The following is a 19748-nucleotide window of genomic DNA, read 5'->3' as shown; positions in this document are numbered from 1 at the left end:
ACGTGACGTCAACTCCGCAACCAACATCCGGCACGCGCTGGTGGAAATGCTGCTGGGGCACAAGCGACCTGCATCGCTGCAGACTGGCGGCGGCGGCGGCGGCGGCGGCGGCAGCGGCGGCGGCGGCAGCGGCGGCGGCGGCAGCGGCAGCGGCGGCGGCGCGTGCGCGCATCTTGGTAGCGGAGGGGGCGGGAAAGGCCACGTGGAGGAGGAGAGCGCAGCGCCGCCCAAGAAGCGGCGCAAGCGCGCAGGCTGAGGAGCCGGCTGGCGGTGTCTAGGTAGCGGTCCGCGGTGGGGCTGGCAGGGCATGCGTTGCGGCATGACAAGTAGTGCGGCTGTTGACAACTGTGCTACGTCTGGCTGCGGTTGGCTCTGCTGTGGCATCGTGATTGCTAGGCACCCAGTTTGGCTATGTGCCTGTGGAAACCGACCCCGGCTATGTCCGGGCGATGAGGTTGTTCGGCCTCAGACTGTGGAGGGGCTCAGCCCCTTTTCCCGTGACCGGGGAACACTTGTTCACATTGCACCAGGTAAATTTGGCTGATTACATTGATCTTTTGCGGGTCGAGGATGGCAGTTTATTTCACCCCCGAGTAAAGGGGGGCACCTGTTTTTGGCACCGTGCCTGGCTTTAGCCTGGAGGGGTGAGCGAATGAGCGGTGGGCCGCATGGCCGGCACGTTTCTCGCTGGCTTTCTCGGCTTCGTCTTATAAGCATTCACAGTAACGTTGTACGGTATTGTGCTGGTGAGTAGCAGCGCGGCGTTTCAGAACGCGACATTGGCACCATCCTTGCCAGGCAGTAGTAGTGATGTACTTTGCTCGCAGGACTGTAGCCGTACGTGCAGCAGAGCAGGGCAGATGGACTAGCATTGGTGATGTTGACCGGCTCGTGCAGTGAGCGCGCACTCATGCATGTGTGTTCAATATGTGAATTATGAAGCGCGCATGTAGCAAGGGGCCGAATTAAAAGGCAGGCGTGGGCCTGGCACAAGTGCCACGCACGGGCGACGAAATGTTTGTTATGCGGTTCACGTCTGCATGACGAAGCAGCATTGAGCCGGCCGGTTATCGAGCAAGCCGGCAGTTTGGCACCGGTAGGAGAAGTCTGTTGTCCGTTTGCCAGACGGCGGGCAGCCGTGTCGCCCTGGCTGGTTGTGTGCTGTTTAGCTGAAGGGATTTGAGTAGTGATGGGGCTCTGCATGCCCCTGTGTACGTAGGTTTATTAGAGGTCATTGGCGCCTGCCGCCTTCACGGATGTATGGTGTGCCGGAGGTCACACCGCTGTCTCCTTTCAGTATTCATAACATTATTGCATTTTACAACTGCGACGTACGGTCAGCATCTGTGAGGAATTGCGTGACGTGGCAAAGAGCGTGTGGTGCGTGTTTACAGAAATCCAGGATTGCGGAGTGCAGGCGAGAGGGTGACTACCGCACGTGTCGCTGGTACGGGTGGTAAGGGGCAGTGTAGGTGATATGCCCCGGCACACGTATGAAGCAGTAGTATCCTGAGGTACAGATAGGCCCAATAATCGCATGGCCAGTCCGTTGCGCAGCCGCTAGAAGGATCTGGCAAGCTGCTGTGAGGATTTACTCAATAGAGAGGTGTACTTTTATAATACCGGTATGCTGCGTGGCGCCACCTGAAAGTGCAGGAGTTGCACATGGCCCGAAACCTTACACCTGGCGAAACCTTACACCTGGCCACGCGAAAGTTTCGTGCGCCCGCCAGCCCGCCTTCTGTGCCTGCCATCCGCCCACGAACGACACTCCCGGTGCCCGCCGCCCACGCAGCTTTCTGTGCCTGTGCCTGACTTCCTCCCTTCCGTCAAGCTGCTTAACTCCTTCAACGCTTACGCCACTCAACGCCACTCCTTTAAGTAGCAGGGGTAGCAGAGGCCCTGAACATACTTGCAGATGCCACAGTGCCGGCACCACTCCTGCCGCCGCACACAATCCATGCCCCCCCCCCCCCCGCACGCTCCTGACCCACACATCGCGCTTCGACCTGCTATCGCCCCGTCTGGTCACTTCGTCTTGCACGGAGGGCCCCACCCAAACTGCCACCCAAGGATTCCGCACACTCACACCCGCACTGCCACCACCGCTGCTGCCGCCGCACCCTACACGCGCTGCATGCACGTGAGAGCGCCACTGCCGCCCAGCGCCAGCTGCCACTCGGGGTCCATCAGGATGTAGCGCAGGCTGCCGCGGCCGCGCTTGGCCGGCTCGAAGGACACAGTGATGCGGCCGCTGACAGGGTCCTGTTGGGGCGGGTCGGTGAAGGCGGGGACGAGGTGGCGTGGAGTTGTGGGTGGGGATGACCAAGCTGTTGTATGGCCTGGCAGGGCGGCATGGGGGCGGCACCTGAAATGCCGCCTGCTACTGCATGCCTCACCTCATCATCTGCGCACAGGTGCCGCTGCGTCGGCGTGGCGACGGCAACGCGTGCCCAGGCAGCACGCACACGCGCACACGCATACCACACGGTGTCGACCCTATCCTTTGTGCTTTCCTAACACAAAACACACGTTATAACAGGCCCTAAACCTTTAAGTGCGACCAGCTGCAAGTACCCTCACGCCCTCGCACACCCACGCACCATGTCCGGGTTGGCTTCCGCCAGGGCGCCGCGCCACCGGGCCATGCTGTCCGCGTCCTTGTGTACCGGCTCAATGGAGAAGCCCGTGAACGTGATCCACAGCCTGGCAAGGGCGTAAGGGAGCAGGGGCATGAGCACGCAGGCCAGGGAGCGTGCCAACATGGCTATATATGGACTGTCCTCGGCGGAGGGCCGGGCGAGACTCGGAAGTTGCTGTCCAACCATGTTCGGGCGGGTGAAGGCAGTGCATGCGTCGGAATGACGGCAGCAATCCCCGGGACTCCTTAGTCTCTAATTTTCGCGCACTTACGACCCACGCATTTGCTCCCACCTTGGCGCGGCCCCCTCCGCGGCCCCGTCCCCCCCTCCAGTCCTTCTGTGACCTCCTTCCCTACCCACCGCCACACACACGTGTCACCCCACCCACTTCTCCGGGTCCTCTCCGTCTGCCTCGTACAGCGCCTGCACGTGCATGGCCCCCAGCACGTCCGCCTCAAGCAGCCGGAAGTGGGTGGTCACGGCATAGCCGCGCGCCGGGTCCTCACACGCAGCCGCCTCCGGGCCCTTCCACTGTGGTGCGTGTGCGGGAGAGGAGGGTGTCAGTGACGCGGAGGGGGGAGAGGGTGTAATAGTAGGGGTGTGGCGGCATGGGTGCATCGCGCATTCACACGGCACGGCATGTACCTGGTCCGGCCCCTCCGGCACGCCCGCCGCCTCTGCCTGGTCGGTCTGCACCATGATGCCGGTGGGCTGCACCCGGTTGAATGTGAGGCGGCCCAGAGTAGCCACGTTGTCTGTCGTGATGCCGCTCGTCAGCGTCGTCAGGCGACCCCAGAACGCGCCTGGAGGAAAACGGGGGAGCAGCCAGGGCCTGTAGTTTTCGCAGAGCAAGCCCCGTCGCGGCTGCAAGCCCGCTGCGAAACCAGTCGGTTTACGTCCCCACCGTCGGTCCCGCCCTCACGGACCGTCGTTCCACTGCGGGTGCACGCGGTTCAGCCCCAGGCGCCGGCCCAGGTCGATGAGCCGCTCCACGTGGTGCTGCACGTCGGCGTGTGGGAGGCGCCTGGTGCAAGGTGCGGGGCATTGAGCACATGGCGGTCACGTTTATGATGCAGGATGGGGCGGAAGGCGGTGTGTGCGCGGGCCTACTGGACGGCCCACCTGGGGCCTGCGGCCCTGACCAGCGCCGTTATGCCCCTTGGGAACCCCAAGCGCAAGAGTGCAAGGCGTTGCTGGAACTGTTTCAACTCTCACCTGATGCCCTTGTCCGTCGTATCCGCAAACAGTGCGTCCAATGCTGCCTGGGCCGCAATGGAGAAAGGGGCACCCAGAACTCCCGTTGAGAGAGAAGTGCTAGAAGTGAATGGAGGAGCGCCGGGTTCACGCTAGTTCACGCCCAGGGTTATACAAGTTCACAGCGCTCCCCCGTGACATGTTCTCAGACTGAGCCAGCTCCCAGCGCCGACGCGCTGCGTTTGCAGTCCACCATATCGCACCTGCAACTCCGGGTCACGACGGTAGGCCGGGAACAGCGCTGCCGTTGCCTTGTTGGGCGCCACGCCCGAGCTTGATGGTGCCGCATGGCAGACCAGTTTTCCTCTTCCACATCGAGCTGCGCGTTTAGGCAGCGGCCACGCGGTGTTGGAGATGGTTCCAGTGGATGGTAGGGCTGTCGCTGCACGCATCATGGCCTCCGTGTACTTGTTAAGGTAAGTGGTACCAGAAACATGTTTTACAAGTATATGTGATTGCCCTGGGCTCTTGTTTCAGCATGCATGGGGCTTTCGCTGATTTGCTTGGGGACTGTGGCACTGTGCACCGGCATTAATAGAAACGGATACCTGAAAGACCACATATCACTTGTACCGCTGGCATTAAGTACAGGGCGCAAATTGGACAGTGTGAGTTTTCTTTCGAGACTGCTTCCATAGCGCGCCCGTATCTCCCTGTGGTCAAGTCTCTCCCTAATGCGTTGCTATCAGCGTGTACCCTGCACAGGTGCCAACGCGGCGGTAAGCAAATATGTTGGCCTGGCCTGGCGTCAACGCATGTCGGGGCCCGCTCGTTGTCGCCAAGGGGCGTCCTGACGTTCCTGGCCTGTGACCGCATTTCGGATGCAGCGATGGCGCCTCGCGTTGCCAGCGTGCGCAACTGCGGGAAGGCGGCAAGCTCGGACAGCGCGCGGTGCGGCTGCTGCTGCCGATGCCGCGGGGGGCGCCGCGCGGCCGAGCGGCCTGCTGCTAGAGGTGGATGGTGCAGTGATGGACATCGCTCTGGACGGACACCGCGTGGTAAGAAGGGTGGTGGTGGTTGGCAGGAGGGAGGCCGGCACTGGTCGGCAGTGTACGGTGTCACAGAGCCATCCAGAGATGCCTAGGCCGTATGCCACTGGTGCCGCTCGGCAGTTTGCACCGGTAGCAAGCTAGGCGCGGCGGGAGTTGCGCAACTGCAGTCAGGGCATTGTGCTACCCAGCCGCTCAATGCCGCTTGCTTCAGAGGCTTGGATGCACCGCACAGTATGGCGTGTGGCTGTGTGGCTGTCCGTCTGACGCTCGGGCACTCCTTCAGGTGCCCCCAACCTCTGACATGCTGACAGCTGTGCTGTGGCCCCGGCTGCCGTACGCCGCGGCATGCACCGCATCCCTCCTGAAACCCCGCACACCCGAACCCCGACCCCGCAGGCCTTCAACCGCGCCTTTCACTCTATCGGTAAGCAGGGAAGGAGGCAGGAAAAAGGGAAAGCGGAGTGAGCAAAGAGCTGTGCGTTGCCAGGTTGCGGCCTGGTGCCCGACGGCAGAGTGGGCACCGGGCAGGTGTTATAGCACCAATGGCAACCGCTGCTGACGCACACGTTTTTTTCCCCTTCAGGTATGGACTGTGTGTCGTGGACGCCGCCCGTGTACAACGACCTGCTGGGCATCAGCGACGGCACAGGCGAGGGCCTGGTCACAGCCTACTACACCACAGGTGGGCGCGTGGCGTGTGGCGCGTGGCGTTTGGCATCTGGCTTGGAAAGGGAGGCGTGGGGAATGGCATGGGTCAGCCCGCTACGACTGGCACGGCGAAGGACGCCTGCGCTCTGTGCAGCCCGCCAAGCTCTCGCTGAAGCGTCCACCCCCGTTCCTTGCGCTTTGCTGCGGCGCTTGTCCTTGCTGTGGCTGCCGCCGCTGCTACTGCGGCTGCAGTGGGCTGGCCAATGATGCTTGCCACGTCTGACCGCCCTGGGTTCGTGAAGAAGGTGAGAAGCGCGCGCGAGCGCGCACATGGCATCTGCCCAGCTGGTACACCGCCTCCTGCCCAGCACCCCAACCTAGTACGCCCTATACCACGCCAACAATGCAGCCGTGGCTCCCCCGTGTTCTGTCTTGCAATCTTACGCACACATGCAGATCCACCAGCTCAAGGAGAAGGAGTTGGTCAAGCTGCTCCGAAAGGACGAGGTGCCGCTGCGGCAGGACGTCAAGCAGGTGGGAGCCGGTCGACTTGGAAGAGGAGCTAATCACGTTACCGGCGCTGAGCGACTGGGGAGGCGGGCGGGCGTCGGAGGATAGGATGGGGCACGGGGGCTGGCCACGCAGCCAGAATCCAGCCACGAGTTCGCTGCTGTGCCTCAGCTGCAACGTGCTGCTGCTCCGGTAGTCTGGTCTCATGCCACCTCTCAGCTTCAAACCGCCTGACGCGCCGCTTTCCTTCCGGCCAGGTGCTGGGCGACGCGGTCGCAGCCGGCGCGGCGGTGAGTCTGCTGTGCGGCACGCAGTGCACGGCGGCTGAGGACCTGGCTGCCAGCTGCATGCGGCTACTGGGACCGGAGCTGGGCGGCGCCGTGCGCGTGTTCACCTTTGCGCTGGCGCCGCCGGCCGATGCAGATGCAGATGCCGGTGGGTTGACGCGAGGGGTCGTGGGTCACTTGGGACAGGTGCAGGCTCGTAGCGGGGCTGTCAAGGCTAGCTTGAGCTGCGTCCGCAGCCGGGTTCTAGATGTCCCATGTTGTGCGGCAGCCAGTGCTTCACGGTATACTTGTGTGTACGTTACCGTATGTTGTGGTGCCATTGGCCTGTGTGTGTGGCTGCCGTGTGCAGAGGCGTCGACTCCGATGCTGTCCCAAATGCTGTCGGCCGCGGCGGGCGACCTGAAGCAGCGCGCGGCCATGCAGCTGGTCTGCAGTTGGAAGGTGGGGTGACGCAAGGAGAGGAGAGGGAGCTGGGCTGGGGCCAGGGTTGAGTGAAGCTAGTGTGCAGCGAGGGAGAGCGCTGGACAGGGCAGAGACTGTGGTGCGGGCGCGCACAGGCAATGAAGCATACAGCATACAGTACATCATGTGCTCGCTGTGACGCTTTCCCCGAGTGCTAGCTGTGGCGCTTTCCCCGCCCCGCCCATTCTGCCGCTGCTCCTTGCACCGCCATGCCGCGCAGTCGGTCGGCGACGCTGGGGACGACAAGGCGGGAGCGGCTGCGGCCGGTGGCGGCCAGGGGCTGCCGTTTGGCCTTGGCGTGGATCCGTCCATCATGGCCGCGGGTGAGCTGCAGCAGCGGCAGCGCAGCATACAGCGCGAACACTCAGCTTGAAGGGGGCGGGGCGACACGGAGAGGGGCGGGAGATGCCCGCGCTTGCGCGTTGCAGCCTTGGGAGCCAAAAGGCTGTGTGTCAGGGAAACGGAGCTCGCAGCATCCTGCATGCCTCGCCAAAGCGCTAGACGGCTCTGATCCTTACCCCAGCCCCTTGACCGCTGCTGGCGCCGCTTTGCCGACCTCCAGGCGGCAGTCAGAAGCGCATCACGCCTGAGTTCCTGTCGGCCCTGATCGCGACCACTGGCGTGCCCTCCGCCCGCACCGTGGTGGTGGCCGCAAGCAACTCCATTCTGTCGGTGAGGAGGAAGGAGGAAAGAGCGACGAGGGCCCTGGCAACACACGCGCTTTGCAGCAAGGGCGGCTTAGAGCTAGGCATCCTTCCCCTGCCCAGGCACGCCGCTTGATGTCCCTGCTGCCATCTTATTTTACGCCTCACAGGCGGGCGAGGCGGCCGGCCTGTTCCCGGTTGTGGTGCCGCGCAAGTTCGCGCTGCAGGGCAGCTTCCCGGCTGCCCGCGCCAAGTTCGATGGCTTCGGCGCGGGCCTAGCCACATGGCCCCGACTGTTGGCGCTGCTCAATGGAGGTGGCAGCGGCGCCACAGGGGGAGCAGGCGGCGGCGGTGGCAAGGCGTACCGCCGGTAGGACAGCGGCCTTGAGTTTGGTTGCGTCCGCCGCGGCGGCACAACGTGCATGTGAGCCAGTGTCAGTGCATCGGGCCGTGCCCTCAGTTGGATGATTGCCGCCGCATTTTGTGAGGTGCCGCGGCGGATCCTGCGATACTGCACATAGGGCGGCTCTAACGGAGCTGGAGGCATGGGGCACGCTTGGCGGTCATGAATGAATGGCGTTGTCCGCGTTGTTCAGGGCCCAGGTCCAATGGGTGCAGAGCTTGGGAAGTGTACACTAACTATTGATGTATGATAAGGCAGATATGGAAGCATGAAGGCATGGGTAACCAAGATTACACGGCAGCGGTGTGAAGCATGGTGAGGCGTCTGCCACCTGGTGGGGAATATGAATGACCTTAGAACACTTGAGACAGGGTTTGCCAACGGGCGATGAGTGGGCGCCCTTCATGGAGCCCGGGTCACAGCAAGCTTCAGACACAATGCTTTCGCACATTTCATCTAGAGGACGGTGCAGTCCTTCGTCAAAGCTACACGCGCTCCAAATGGATATTCGTTTGGCCTTGGACTCGCTTGGCTGATGCAGGCGTTGGTGGTGACTGCTGGCTTGAGGCTATGAGTGATACACCCTGTGACCCTGTGCCTCCACAGCCTCCACTTGCTCCTTCCAGAGTCCTGAGGCGAGTTACTGACAGACATGCGGGACAGGAAGATCCGGCTTGGCTCTGCATTGTAACTTTGTAACAGTCGAGCTGTAATCCGCGCCAGGTATCAGGTGACTCAGCTCCCGTATCTCCTTGGGCAACACACTTCGCCACCCCAAACGTCAGCCGCGAGGTCACAGTCCATGGGCCCATCCAGACCTCCAAACGCCGCTCTCTGGATGACGAGGTGTGCACATGTATCACCCCATCATGTCACTCTACTCGGGGCACTCCACGACCGTGACACGGTCCCGGCCTCAATTCATTTACTTGTATGCCCCACACAGCAGCCATGAGCCAGCCGAGAGCAGCAGGTGCTGTTGCCACGTTCCTCGAAAGCCCGCAACTTCCGGACCACACAGCTTCACAGCTGTGCTGCAGCGACGCGTGCCAGTATCATTGCATCAATTGCACGGCAGCTGCTATGTTGCTGCCAACGTGCCTCACATACCACCATCACTACGCGGCCCAAGCAGCAACGCAGCACGCCTAAACACCGGTAGCCATCGCCTGCCACGTGCGCACCTTCACGCCATACGAACCCCTTCTGCACCACCGCATAGAACCCTTACTGTTCAGTAGGCGACTGGGGCCAACGGCCGGGCTCCTTGCCAGCGCCGCGTATGCCGCTCCATGGGCAGCGCCCGCCCACCCCGCTGCACTGCCAAGACCAGCCCCAGCCCAGCTGGGCGCCAAGGCGTCAAGTCCAAGGCCGCAGCGCTGCGTAAGCACTGCATCCGTCGAATACCGGTAGGCGCGCAGCTCAGCTGTCACGGCAAAATGGAGTGTCCGAGAACCCGCGGCTGGGTCATCTCCCCCGGGTGGCACCGCTACCAAGGCGGGTTTCGTCGCCAAATGCCCGCGCATCCGCCCCCACTCGCAGAACAGTGGCCCTACATCGGAACCTGCTGCGTCTGATACTGGCACTGCCCAAGCCAGCGCATGTCCTACTAGCACTACTACAGCCAGCTGCAACCAGCACTAGGACGCCTTCGCCCCGCCCTCGTCCGCTGCTGCTGCCGCCGCCGCCACGGCCGCGCCCGCCTCCTTCGCCACCAGCGCCGCCTTCCGCTGCTCCTTCTCGTACTCGTCCATCTCTTTCTGCACAGTTACAATTGCAATGCAAGTGGTTAGGTGAGGCTTTTACCGAACGTGCTAGCTACATCGCCTCTCTTGGCCTGGGAGCTGTGTGGGTACTCACAGCCAGGTAGTCCACCTTGACAGCCCCGCCCAAGTGCGACGTTCTTCCCCACGTGCTACCCTAGCCCATGGCATCGTCCATGCGCTGCCCTGGCGTTGTAATAGCTGATTGGTGGTTGATGCGTCGCGTGCATTCCTGTCGCACTGCCCGGCTGTACCCATGCCACCGTGTAAGTTCCCGCGCCCCCCCCCCCTGCCGCACCTCAGCTTCAAGCTCCTCGATGTACTTGTCCGTGTCTGCCCAGACTGGCAAGTGGCTCCATCCCTTGTCTCCACCCTTAATCTTCATGGGCTGCGCGTAGTTGACCTTCAGCACCCGCCCAAAGAGCTCCGCATTGTTCATGTTGTCGATAGCGGCCGCTGCGTCGTCCTTCTCCTCATACTCCACAAATCCAAAGCCTCTATGTGTGCCAGTGGCGTGGTCTATAGGCATATTGACCTCCTTAATCTCGCCGAAAGGAAGGAACGCAGCATGGAGCGTCGCCTCGTTGACGGACTCCTCCAGACCGCCAACGTATAGTGTGGTCTTGGGGTTTGTCCCTTTCCCGCCGACAGCAACTAGCGTGGTCGCCATCGGCGCCAAGCTCCGAGAAACCGGCCAAGTAGGCAAACAGCACGAGACTGTCTGTGAATACTGCTATTATTTTGATGTGCGTGCAATCGTAGTGCTTACAATAACGCGTTAGCTTATGCTCGACCTGAACAGGAACTGAGTCAAATACTGGCGGTGCGATCGCGTGGTGTCTCTCAGAGTCTTGGGGCTGTGTCCGCGGGTATCACTATTGAGGAGAAGTTTACGTCTAGACGGCGTACGTCCAGGACTGACACCAGCCGACCAGATGCGCCTGCATGGGCTGCTGACCTGAATGCCCGCCCCGCCAACTCGCCGCTGACGGGCATCGCAAGTGCCAAGTGGGGGTGAGACCGTGCTGCTGACTGAATGCCAGTGTCCAGGATGCCTTACAGATGCTCTTATTCGTAGCAGACCTCGTGAACCTCACCCCTACATGCTCCACCATGCCGTGCGTTCCCCAATCACCTGAACGCCGCCAGCCTTCAGTGCCCGCCTGTAATCTGACAGCAATGAGTCTCCTACAACTCAGTTTTAGATAGATAAGCCTTTGCTCAACGAGCAACACAGCACACACAGCACTCAGCGCCGCTACACGCGGTGCATTGCAAATGCCTACACTCTTGACAACCACCATGCACTCGTACCACCAGACACGCTCCCGCACACTCGCAAACAATGGGAACAAAACTGCCGTCACACAACAAAACAACGTGCGCCGCCACGACGCTAAAATCACTCAAAATCGCGAGGTAGGCTACGCCTTCTCTAGTAGCTAGCCCTCCGGTTCCGCAGCCGCCTAGTACTGCGGCTGCTCACGGCGTCCGATAAGCCTGTTGTCCATCCACCGTCCGCGCCCCGCCACAACTAGTGCGTAGCAAGGGGACCCTTTTTCAAAAAGCGCTCCGGCAGCATTCCCGTTTGCTCACGCGTTGGGCTGCGTCTTGCCCCGCCTCATAGCCCAGCCGACACTCCCGCTCAGTGTCCTTACGTGCGCGTCCTACAGCCTCCTGCTGCCGCCTTACGCGGTCTTGGCAGCGGCGGCCTGCTTCTTAGGCGCCGTGGCCTCATCCACCAGGTACACCAGGCCCCTGTCGTAGCAGGCACGGCAAGTGGCCAACACGAGACATACTTAAGGTTAGCGCCGGTGGGTGGGCAAAGCTGTCGGGTGGCGGTGTACACCTGTGACCACGGGTTCTCCCGGAGTACTCAGCAGCCAGCCCCCTACCTGGGCCATGTGCACATCCTGTTGCACCACCATGCAGTCACGCAGGGCCCTGTCCCGAAGAGCGCGCAGCACCCGGCCGGCCCCCTCCCCCTCTCTCGCGCACCCACCTGAAGTTGATGCCGGCGTGGTTGCTGAGCGACATCTCGCAGGTGCGGCTGGTGGAGTAGCCGTCCTTGCAGGTCTTGGGCAGGTTGAGGTGCTGCAGCGAGGCGCCGGTCAGCTCGGGGAAGCGCATGCCGCGGTCGCCCGCCATGCCGCAGCAAGGAATGCCCGAGGGCACCACCTGTCAGGCGAGAGGGGGGAACGCGGGGGATGAATGGCAGTATGACCATTTCAGGGGCCTCGCACCATTGGCACTGCCAGGGGTCTGAGCTTCCAAGGACACGGGTGTTGAAGTTTGGACCCCGCCACACCCCACCTCCTATGCCCGCCCCGCTGCCCAACCGCGTGCCTCAGCAGCCCACGTACCTCGTTGGCGCACAGGCCCGCCAGCTTCGCGAAGGACTCCTCGATGCCCATCTTCTTGGAGGAGCAGGGCACGTGGATGGCCACCTGGTCGCGCACCTTCTTCCACTCCAGCTTGTCCACCAGGAAGTGCCGGATGAACTCAACCGGCTCGTACAGCGCGAAGCGCAGCGACGGCTCGCTGATCTGGCTCTTCACCTGTGGGTGCAAGTGGCTTTCGCGTGAGTAGATGCTGATTGAGTGTGAGACGAACGAGCGCCCACCAGCCGCGGGATTACTGCTGCGGCCGCGCCAGTTGAAGGACATGCGTACACGGACAGGGTTGATGCTAAACAGGCGAGCATGCACCAACCCCCGACAACTTTTGTGTTTGTGCCCGCTAATCCGGCGAGACCACCTTCCTCCCAAAGCTGCCCGCGCGCTCGCTCACCTGCGCCAGGCAGGGCGAGGTGTCGATGACGATGGGGATCTTGCCATTGTCCGAGGCCTTGAGCAGCGCCGCCTCCAGCTCCGCGCCCTTGCTGGCGGCGGCGTCCTTGAAGCCGCGGCTGTGCGCGGACACAGGCACGGACACAGTAGAGGAGGAGCGTCAGTCCTACATTTCCAGAAAGCACAGACCCAGTTCCCGAAGCCACTTCCCAAACAATACAGCACAATAGAGCGATGGACGCCGAGGGCAGTTAAAACATTGCCGTCCCCGACCCGCCACATTCCACCCCGCTCCAAGCTTGCGCCAGGAGTCGCCTCACCTGTTGAACATCATGCCGCAGCACTGGCTGGCCACGCCCTCGGGGATGATCACCTCGTAGCCGGCCTTGCCGAACAGGCTCATCACCTTCTCGTGCACCGCCGCCGTCTCGGTGTCGGAGGCGGCGGGGCCCATCATGCGCGTCACGCAGCTGGGCATGTACACCACCTGTGCACACGTGCGGGGTTGCGTCAGGAGTGTCGGGAGTGCACGACAGTAAGCGACGCTGCCGACGTGGCTGCTTACACACCAGCTGCAAACGAGGCAGGTGATGTGGGGAAGCACGTGATGTGCCGCGGGCTCACCTTGCGCGGGATGCCCGAGGCCTCAGCAGCTGCCGGCGCCGGCGGGGCGGGCACTGTAGGGGGGAAGATGGATGGATGCGGGGAAGATTGATGCACGATGGAAGATGGATGCAAGGGCTTATGAGCTCAGCCGTGTGCGGAGCGCAGACACTGCCTAGACAACCCGCTGCAATCACCCCACCGGCTGCTCAACCACGGCCCCAGTTTCCAGCCATGCAGCGACACTCACCCTTGAGCGGCGCCGCGCCCTTGGGCATGTAGGGGTTCCACACCGGCACGAAGTGGTTGGTGGCGGCGTTGAGCGCGCGGCTGATGGCGGACAGAGGCGCCGAGCCCACCACGCTGTGGGTGCGGAGCAGGAGGGCAGCCGCGACACAAGGGGTGTTCAGTGTGGCCTGGTTCGTGGTCAGCCAGCGGCTGTGAGTGTGAGGCGGTCGACACTGCGCCCCTGATATTGCCACTGCACGGCTTGGCGTTGCGGGTGAAGCACACGGGAGCTGCCCCCACGCGCAAACGCACGCCGTGCACACGCCATGCACACCTGTGCATGGCGTTGACGATGTTGAGGAAGCGCGGCACGTTGGAGTTGATGACGCCGAAGTTGGCGGCCAGCCAGTCTGCCATGCCGCTGGCGGTCTTCTCCTCCTTCATGTGCTCGGCACGCATCGACTGCACAGGGGGCGAGGCGCAGTATCGAGAGCGGGCGGGCGCGCAGCGCGGTTCAGCCTATTACACTTGTAAACATTACGGAAACTGGGAAACACAATGGGAGAAAGTACACGCGCCTGCAGCCGGTGCAGCATGCAGGACAAAGGGGCGCCTTGCCACGGAGTGCAGGTCCTCCTCCACGCCCTCAACCCGCAACAGTCAACACCGAACACCGCCTGCTCTCAGCCCCCTGCCTCAGCCCCACCTTGATCAGGTCTCCCGTGTTGATCTTGACGGGGCACTTCTCCTGGCACATGCCGTCCGCCGCGCACGTCTGCTCGCCGTCGTAGGCGTACGAGCTGCTCATGGCCTGTGGGGCGGTGTGGGGAGGGGAGAGGTGGTGATGTATTGTGGTGTGAGGGACAGGGTGCAAGAAGCGAAGACACAGGAAACGCATACCATAGTCCACCATGCACAAAACCGCGTTGCTCCCAAACAACCCGCAGCCCCAAATCCCCGCACGAGCCCCTCTCCCGCCGCCGTAATCCTGGCCCCCCCTCTCGCTCACCGCCAGCTGCTTCTTCTCCTCCTCGCTGGCGCCCGGGCCCAGCTGCTTGAGGCGGTACATCTCGCGGTACACGGAGATGCGCTGGCGCGGCGTGAGCGTGATGTCGCGCGAGGGGCAGTTGGACTCGCAGAAGCCGCACTCGATGCAGCGGTTGACGATGGGCGAGGCCGCGGGCGAGGGCTTCAGGAACTGGGGACGGACAAAACACGCGACCAGGCGGCGTGGGCGGGCAGAGGAGAAGGTCAGGGGCACAATAACCACGGCGCACTCTTTGTCGAGCAAGGCGGACATATGCTTTCTGCTGCGCGCGACTCGTCTCAAGGCGCCCTGCCCGGCTCCCAAAACCGGCCCCCCCTGGCATCATGCAGGCCCGCAGTACCTTGATGTGCGCGTCCTGGTCGCGGTTGAGGATGACGCCCGGGTTGAGGGTGTGGCTGGGGTCGAACAGCGCCTTGAGCTCCCTGGGGAGGGGGGGGGGCAAGCAGTCGGGGTGGGTGGGGGATGTTGGCCATGCCAGTGCTGATGGTGGCTGGTCTTCATTGTATGTGCAAAGGGACGAGCGCGCATGCGGGTGATGAGTGAACGCCATCACTCACCACATCAGCTCGTACGCCTTGTTGCCCCACTCCATCTCCACGAACGGCGCCACGTTGCGGCCTGACGGGGGAGGCAAGGGACGCCGCACTGGTGTCAGAACCGCTCACAGCACGTCAGGTGCACTCGCCGTTGCGGCTGCGGCCCTAGCTCCGGGCCCTGCACTGCAACCCATTCCTTCTCCTCGCCGTCGCCATCCGCCCCACCCCCACAAACATCCCGCTCTCCGCCCTCTCGGCCTCACCCGTGCCGTGCTCGCCCTTGAGGCTGCCCGAGTGCTTGGTGGCCACCAGGTGGCACATCTCCTCCATCATGTCGCTGAAGCGCTGCACCTCCTCCTTGTTGCGGAAGCCCTGCAGATGAGGGGAGGTGGATGGAGGGTGCGCGAGACCGTGAAGAGACCAAGAGAGCCAAGGCCATGACTCCTGGCCGACGCCAACACGAATTTCCACCCCCCGGCTTGGTTGGCTTCGTTTGGGCTGGTATTTACAACCCCCACTCCGTGGCCCCAACAGCCGCCACGCACCTGCGAGAACACCAAGTGAAGGTTGCCCTCGAGCGCGTGGCCGAAGCAGGAGGCGTCGTGGTAGCCGTGGCGCTGGAACATGTCGATCAGGTCGATCATCATGTCGGCCAGCTTGTCCACGGGGCAGGCCACGTCCTCGATCAGCATGGATGTGCCGGGCTCGCGCGCCGCGCCCACAATGGGGATCAGGCCCTGCGATAGTGAGTTTGACACAGCATGGGGAGGAGGTTGTAGATACCAGCCCAAACTCAACCATGGGTGTGAGGCGTGGGAAATCAGGTCAGGTCCGTAGGGGCGGCGAGGCGTGTGAAGGAGGGGGGCGTTGATCTGCGTCGCGTACACTGCTGCGGTTGTGTGGTGTGTTGCGCGGCGCCACTCACCCTGCGCACGTCCCAGAAGACCTTGGCGTTCTTCTGGTCGTGGTGGAAGGGGTAGGCGTCGATGGCCATGGGCTGCGCGGCCTTGGCGCCGAAGGGCAGGCCCGCCGCCGTCAGCACGCGCACCACCTCCTCAATGCGGCTCTGCAGGGCAGCAGTGACGGCGCCGAGTTGATAGAGTGGCGGTGAGGTGGAGCAAAAAGCGGTGCAGCTGCTGACTACCGGACATGCCAGCGGCGGCCCACACGACAACAAATTCCTTATTGACCCAGCAGCAGTCGCTGGTATGCTGCATTGCGTTGCGCCCGCACGCCGGGACACTGCTGCCGCGCGTCACAGTGGCACCGCGCTTCACCACCCGGCCGAAACGTCACGACACGATACGACACGAACGACACGCTCGCGCCACGCACCTGCAGTGCGGCCTCGTCCTGGCCGCGGCACTCGATCAGCAGCGCTGCCGCCATGGGGTCGCAGCCCTGCGCAGCAGCACATGCAAGGTCAGGTGCCCGGCTTCCCGATTACCCCATGTCCGCCCCCTGGGCACCGACTCCTTTCCTTCCCCACAGCTCCTGGAGTAAAGTTACAGTCGGGGCACAAGGGCACCACACGCGCAACCGGCGGCGCTTTCCACCCCCCCCCCCTGCCCTCCTTCCTCATCTTCGCTTCCTCCCTCGCCGGCTCCCTCCTCCATTCCTGCTCCGTGCCCTTCCTCCGCACCTTGATGTCGGGCACCAGGCGCATCATGTCCTCGTTGTTCTCGCACTCGCGCAGGCTGGCGCGGTCAAACAGCTCCACCGCGTCCACGGACGTCTCGTTGCGCAGCACCGAGGCGCCGCTGAGGGGGCGAGACACAGAGGGGGCGAGAGGGGGTGAGACACAGAGGGGGCGAGACACAGAGGGGGCGAGACACAGGGGGCGAGAAGGGGAGGGAGGCCACGGCCATGGGGTTGACACGCGGGCGGGACAGACATGTCCAGGCAAACCCAGAAGCCCTACAGAGACCAAGAGCGGCAGGTGGGCACGGATAGGTGCCCCGCCTCTGCTTGGCCCCTCTCCTGGAGCCCTGGCTGCTCCCCGTGCCACTAATGTGCGCCGCCCGCTGTGCGCTCTCAGCGCCACTCACGTGCAGGCGGCGCGCACGTCCGGGAACACGATGAAGGCCGAGGCCTTGTTGGGCCACTCGGGCACGGTGTTGTAGGTGGCGCGGCTGACGAAGCCCAGCGTGCCCTCGCTGCCGATGATGAGGTGCTTGATGATCTCAATGGGGTTGTCCACCGGGAAGTCCACCAGCGCGTTCAGGGAGTAGCCTGTGCGTTTGGTGGGAAGGAAGGGAAGGGTTGGCCCGTGTTGCGCGGGGGTATGCGTGTCCGCAGGCCGGGCCGGCGTGCGCCCACCGAGCAGCGTAAATCCCATGCGTGGTTCTGTACAGCCACTTTGGCCCTGTGCTCCCAACACACTGCTGCGCGCCTTCGCCTCTGCCGCCGGGCAGCCCAGCTCTTACCGGTGGTGCACTTGATGGCGAACTTGCGGCGGATGAGCGCCGTCAGCTCCTTGTCGGCCTGAGCAGGTGGGGTGGGCATTGGGGTGCGTGCGTGGCAGGGCAGGAGCAGGGGCCGGACAACATTCATCAGCACCATCCCTCTGCCCCCGTTCCCGATAAATCTGGCTGGTTGCAAGCTCCTTGCGACAGCCGCGCCCTCCTCCCCGCCCATCGCTCCTCTGTGAGCAGCCTCCACATCACAGCCCTGGCTCGGCCGCCAGCTCGCCAGCTCGCCAGCTCGCCAGCTCGCCAGCTCCAGCGGCCCAGCTCCAGCCCCGCACCGGACAACTCGCGCGTTGCCCAGACGGCACCCTACCCGCCCCCTCCCTGACCCGAGTCGGCACCAAGCCGAGTGCCCGGCACCCGCCAAGTGCCCTCCTGTCGTGCTGCTCCCCATGTGCTTCACCCCAGCCCCGCCCGGCCCGCAGCCGCACCTGCACGCGGCGCGCCAGGCTCACGACGCCATCCACCAGCGAGCGGTGGCTCTGCGGAAGAAATAAAGGGCCGATGCTCGACGAGGTCAGGGCGGAACAAGGCCTTGTGCGTGCTCAGAGCTTGTCGCCAAATGTACGTGGCAACCTTGAAATTCAGTCCATGCGACCGGTTGCACCTGATATATCATCAGTCCCCAATGCCCCTGCCGGCTGTCATCCTCCAGCTGGCCGCAGAACGTCTCCCCCCTCCGCGCCATCTTCTCCTGCCTCCCCGCCTGCCCACCCGCTCCACCAGCTTTGCCGCTTTGCTCCCCTCCAGCACCCTTCTTCCTTAACAGTGCAACCCCCCGCCCACCTTCATGAAGGCGGTGCACGAGTTGGGGTCGGCCGTGTCCAGCACCGTTCCGTCTACGAACACCACCCGCATGTCCTTCAGCGTGTGGTAGGTGTTCTGGCTCACGCCGCAGCACATGCCGCTGCTGTTGTTGGACACGATGCCGCCGATCATGCAGCTGCGCACGCGCACACACGAGGTGGGGCCAAGAGGGATGTTGGGGCGGTGAGCGGTGCTTCAAGGCCGATGTGGACCGGGTCCACTATCGCCATAGGAACTGCCGTTGCTGCTGAGCCCGGCTCAATCCGGCGCCCCGCCCCACCTGGTGCCGCTACACCCTACGCCCTTCGGTCGCCCCTTTGCTGCGCTGCCCGGCCCCGTGTCCCTCCCTTCCCCTGTCCCCTTGCCCCTCTGCCCCCACCTGTCGATGGAGGAGGGGTCGGGTCCGATCTTGTACTGGATGGGCAGCTTGTTCTTCTTCTGGTGTGCCGCCAGGATGCGGTTCACCTCGCCGCCAATGAGGCCCGGCTCCACCGTGATCACGCTACCGTCGCCCTGCAGGTGTGTTGGAGAGCATCGTCCGTAGTAAGGCGAGGTGAAGGCAAGATATTGGCATGCGGCAACGGCGCTAACACGCTGCCGCGCTGCTTGCGCTGCCTTCTGCCAGTAGTGCTGCCTCGTCGCTGGGCCTCGTGCCGGCCTTCTGACCCGCCCCCTAGAAACGCATTGCCACTGTGTTCGGTCCATAGGAAACGCTATGCAAGGATTGACGTCAAACCTACAATAGCACCTGGGCGGTGCACCATGTGCACACCACAACACATGCAACCCTGCAATCCTACTACTGACGTTTGGGCCCTCCCGACCCACCTCCCGGGCGTTCACCCCACCTCTGCCCCAGCCCTGTGCTCCGTCCCTTCCCAGGCCCCCCCTCAACATTCTGTGGCCTTTGCACTCACGTGCACGGTAAAGTTGCGGAAGTTCTTGCCCGTGTGGCTCAGCTTAATGAGCACCGAGTCGGTAATTGCCTGCCCAGACAGCGACGTGCCGGCCGCGCGGAAGGTGATAGGGACCTGCAGCCGCTCCGCGATGGGCATGATGCGGCGGACCTCGTCCTCGTTGTGCACCTTCACTACCAGCTTCGGGTTAAGCCGGTAGAAGGAGGCATCCGTGCCATACGCGAATGTGCGCACGGGGTCCGAGTACTGGCGCTCCTTGGGGATAAACTTTGTAATCTCCTCAACAAAAGCGGCATAGCGACCGTCCTCGAAGCGGTGGCCATCCACGTTCTTGAACACACCCGGCTCCACCTTGTCGCTCTCAGACACCGAGCTGACCGCACCAACCAGGTCTACTTTGATGGCCGGCACAACGACCTTCACTGCCTGCTGAGTCGACTGCTGAACAGCAACCTGAGCGACCTGGCGCGTCTGCTGCTCTAGCGAGCTAGGGGATGCAGGTCCTCGAGCTCCACCGCGAGAAGCGCCACCAGCTGTGCTGATGCCACGCACCTCCGCTGCGTACTGCTTCAGCTGAGCTCCAAGGAGCTGAGCCAGGCGCTTGCCCTGGCCGCGTGGCATTTTCAGTCGCTGAGCGGTGCAACGACTTAAGCAAAGCAAGTGTTGTGGCCGTGTGTGTACCTATTTACACACGGTCGAAGAGTGTCCAAACCTGCCCAGGCAAGGACTCAAGTCCGGGTGTGGACT

General features: G+C 63.2%; 5 protein-coding genes across 5 annotated transcripts; 2 read left to right on the top strand and 3 right to left on the bottom strand.

The window, feature by feature from the left end:
- The first annotated feature begins 6 nt into the window (after positions 1-6).
- Positions 7-1662, top strand: CHLRE_06g288900v5 (uncharacterized protein). The gene has a single exon (XM_043063386.1). It carries the CDS (start codon positions 47-49, stop codon positions 254-256), a length of 210 nt encoding a protein of 69 aa, XP_042924092.1. The 5' UTR covers positions 7-46; the 3' UTR covers positions 257-1662.
- Positions 1663-1666: 4 nt separating this feature from the next.
- On the bottom strand, positions 1667-4326 carry CHLRE_06g288850v5 (uncharacterized protein). The gene is made up of 7 exons (XM_043063385.1): positions 4100-4326; positions 3858-3904; positions 3569-3666; positions 3288-3445; positions 3031-3173; positions 2604-2706; positions 1667-2265 (listed from the first exon to the last, which is right to left on the bottom strand). Exons 1-7 carry the CDS (start codon positions 4289-4291, stop codon positions 2125-2127), a joined length of 882 nt encoding a protein of 293 aa, XP_042924091.1. The 5' UTR covers positions 4292-4326; the 3' UTR covers positions 1667-2124.
- A 110-nt stretch (positions 4327-4436) lies between these two features.
- Positions 4437-8522, top strand: CHLRE_06g288800v5 (uncharacterized protein). Its single transcript, XM_043063384.1, has 11 exons — positions 4437-4615; positions 4724-4894; positions 5285-5312; positions 5472-5570; positions 5789-5841; positions 5993-6070; positions 6304-6481; positions 6683-6774; positions 7016-7118; positions 7358-7467; positions 7610-8522. Exons 2-11 carry the CDS (start codon positions 4865-4867, stop codon positions 7811-7813), a joined length of 975 nt encoding a protein of 324 aa, XP_042924090.1. The 5' UTR covers positions 4437-4615; positions 4724-4864; the 3' UTR covers positions 7814-8522.
- A 2-nt stretch (positions 8523-8524) lies between these two features.
- On the bottom strand, positions 8525-10481 carry CHLRE_06g288750v5 (uncharacterized protein). Its single transcript, XM_001695330.2, has 2 exons — positions 9904-10481; positions 8525-9602 (listed from the first exon to the last, which is right to left on the bottom strand). The coding sequence occupies exons 1-2, from the start codon at positions 10273-10275 to the stop codon at positions 9483-9485; spliced, it is 492 nt and encodes a 163-aa protein (XP_001695382.2). The 5' UTR covers positions 10276-10481; the 3' UTR covers positions 8525-9482.
- A 168-nt stretch (positions 10482-10649) lies between these two features.
- Positions 10650-19706, bottom strand: CHLRE_06g288700v5 (uncharacterized protein). The gene is made up of 23 exons (XM_001695329.2): positions 19002-19706; positions 18464-18597; positions 18064-18220; positions 17709-17759; positions 17236-17293; positions 16858-17041; positions 16452-16569; positions 16145-16210; positions 15735-15875; positions 15355-15546; positions 15073-15181; positions 14831-14891; positions 14614-14695; positions 14235-14423; positions 13932-14036; positions 13560-13687; positions 13248-13360; positions 13019-13071; positions 12715-12881; positions 12396-12513; positions 11969-12163; positions 11608-11783; positions 10650-11363 (listed from the first exon to the last, which is right to left on the bottom strand). The coding sequence occupies exons 1-23, from the start codon at positions 19620-19622 to the stop codon at positions 11294-11296; spliced, it is 3288 nt and encodes a 1095-aa protein (XP_001695381.1). The 5' UTR covers positions 19623-19706; the 3' UTR covers positions 10650-11293.
- Positions 19707-19748: the final 42 nt, after the last annotated feature.

The sequence above is a fragment of the Chlamydomonas reinhardtii genome, chromosome 6 (genome assembly GCF_000002595.2).
Source record: "Chlamydomonas reinhardtii strain CC-503 cw92 mt+ chromosome 6, whole genome shotgun sequence".
In the NCBI taxonomy this organism is placed as follows: Eukaryota; Viridiplantae; Chlorophyta; class Chlorophyceae; order Chlamydomonadales; family Chlamydomonadaceae; genus Chlamydomonas; species Chlamydomonas reinhardtii.
The sequence above is the reverse complement of the archived record's forward strand: the minus strand, read 5'-3'. Positions and strand labels throughout refer to the sequence as shown.

Excerpts from the sequence above, each read along its gene's own strand:
- CHLRE_06g288900v5 (XM_043063386.1), top strand. The coding sequence starts at position 47 with ATGCTGCTGGGGCACAAGCGACCTGCATCGCTGCAGACTGGCGGCGGC.
- CHLRE_06g288850v5 (XM_043063385.1), bottom strand. The coding sequence starts at position 4,291 with ATGATGCGTGCAGCGACAGCCCTACCATCCACTGGAACCATCTCCAAC. Across the intron at positions 3,905-4,099 it reads GTCGTGACCCGGAGTTGCAG|GCAGCATTGGACGCACTGTT; the intron begins GTGCGATATGGT and ends ATTGCGGCCCAG. Across the intron at positions 2,266-2,603 it reads CGGAAGCCAACCCGGACATG|GACCCTGTCAGCGGCCGCAT; the intron begins GTGCGTGGGTGT and ends CCGCCCCAACAG.
- CHLRE_06g288800v5 (XM_043063384.1), top strand. The coding sequence starts at position 4,865 with ATGGACATCGCTCTGGACGGACACCGCGTG. Across the intron at positions 5,571-5,788 it reads CACAGCCTACTACACCACAG|TGGGCTGGCCAATGATGCTT; the intron begins GTGGGCGCGTGG and ends CTGCGGCTGCAG. Across the intron at positions 6,482-6,682 it reads CGATGCAGATGCAGATGCCG|AGGCGTCGACTCCGATGCTG; the intron begins GTGGGTTGACGC and ends TGCCGTGTGCAG.
- CHLRE_06g288750v5 (XM_001695330.2), bottom strand. The coding sequence starts at position 10,275 with ATGGCGACCACGCTAGTTGCTGTCGGCGGGAAAGGGACAAACCCCAAG. Across the intron at positions 9,603-9,903 it reads TCGAGGAGCTTGAAGCTGAG|AAAGAGATGGACGAGTACGA; the intron begins GTGCGGCAGGGG and ends GTAACTGTGCAG.
- CHLRE_06g288700v5 (XM_001695329.2), bottom strand. The coding sequence starts at position 19,622 with ATGCCACGCGGCCAGGGCAAGCGCCTGGCTCAGCTCCTTGGAGCTCAG. Across the intron at positions 18,598-19,001 it reads TCCGCAACTTTACCGTGCAC|GGCGACGGTAGCGTGATCAC; the intron begins GTGAGTGCAAAG and ends ACACACCTGCAG. Across the intron at positions 15,182-15,354 it reads TTCACTTGGTGTTCTCGCAG|GGCTTCCGCAACAAGGAGGA; the intron begins GTGCGTGGCGGC and ends CCTCATCTGCAG.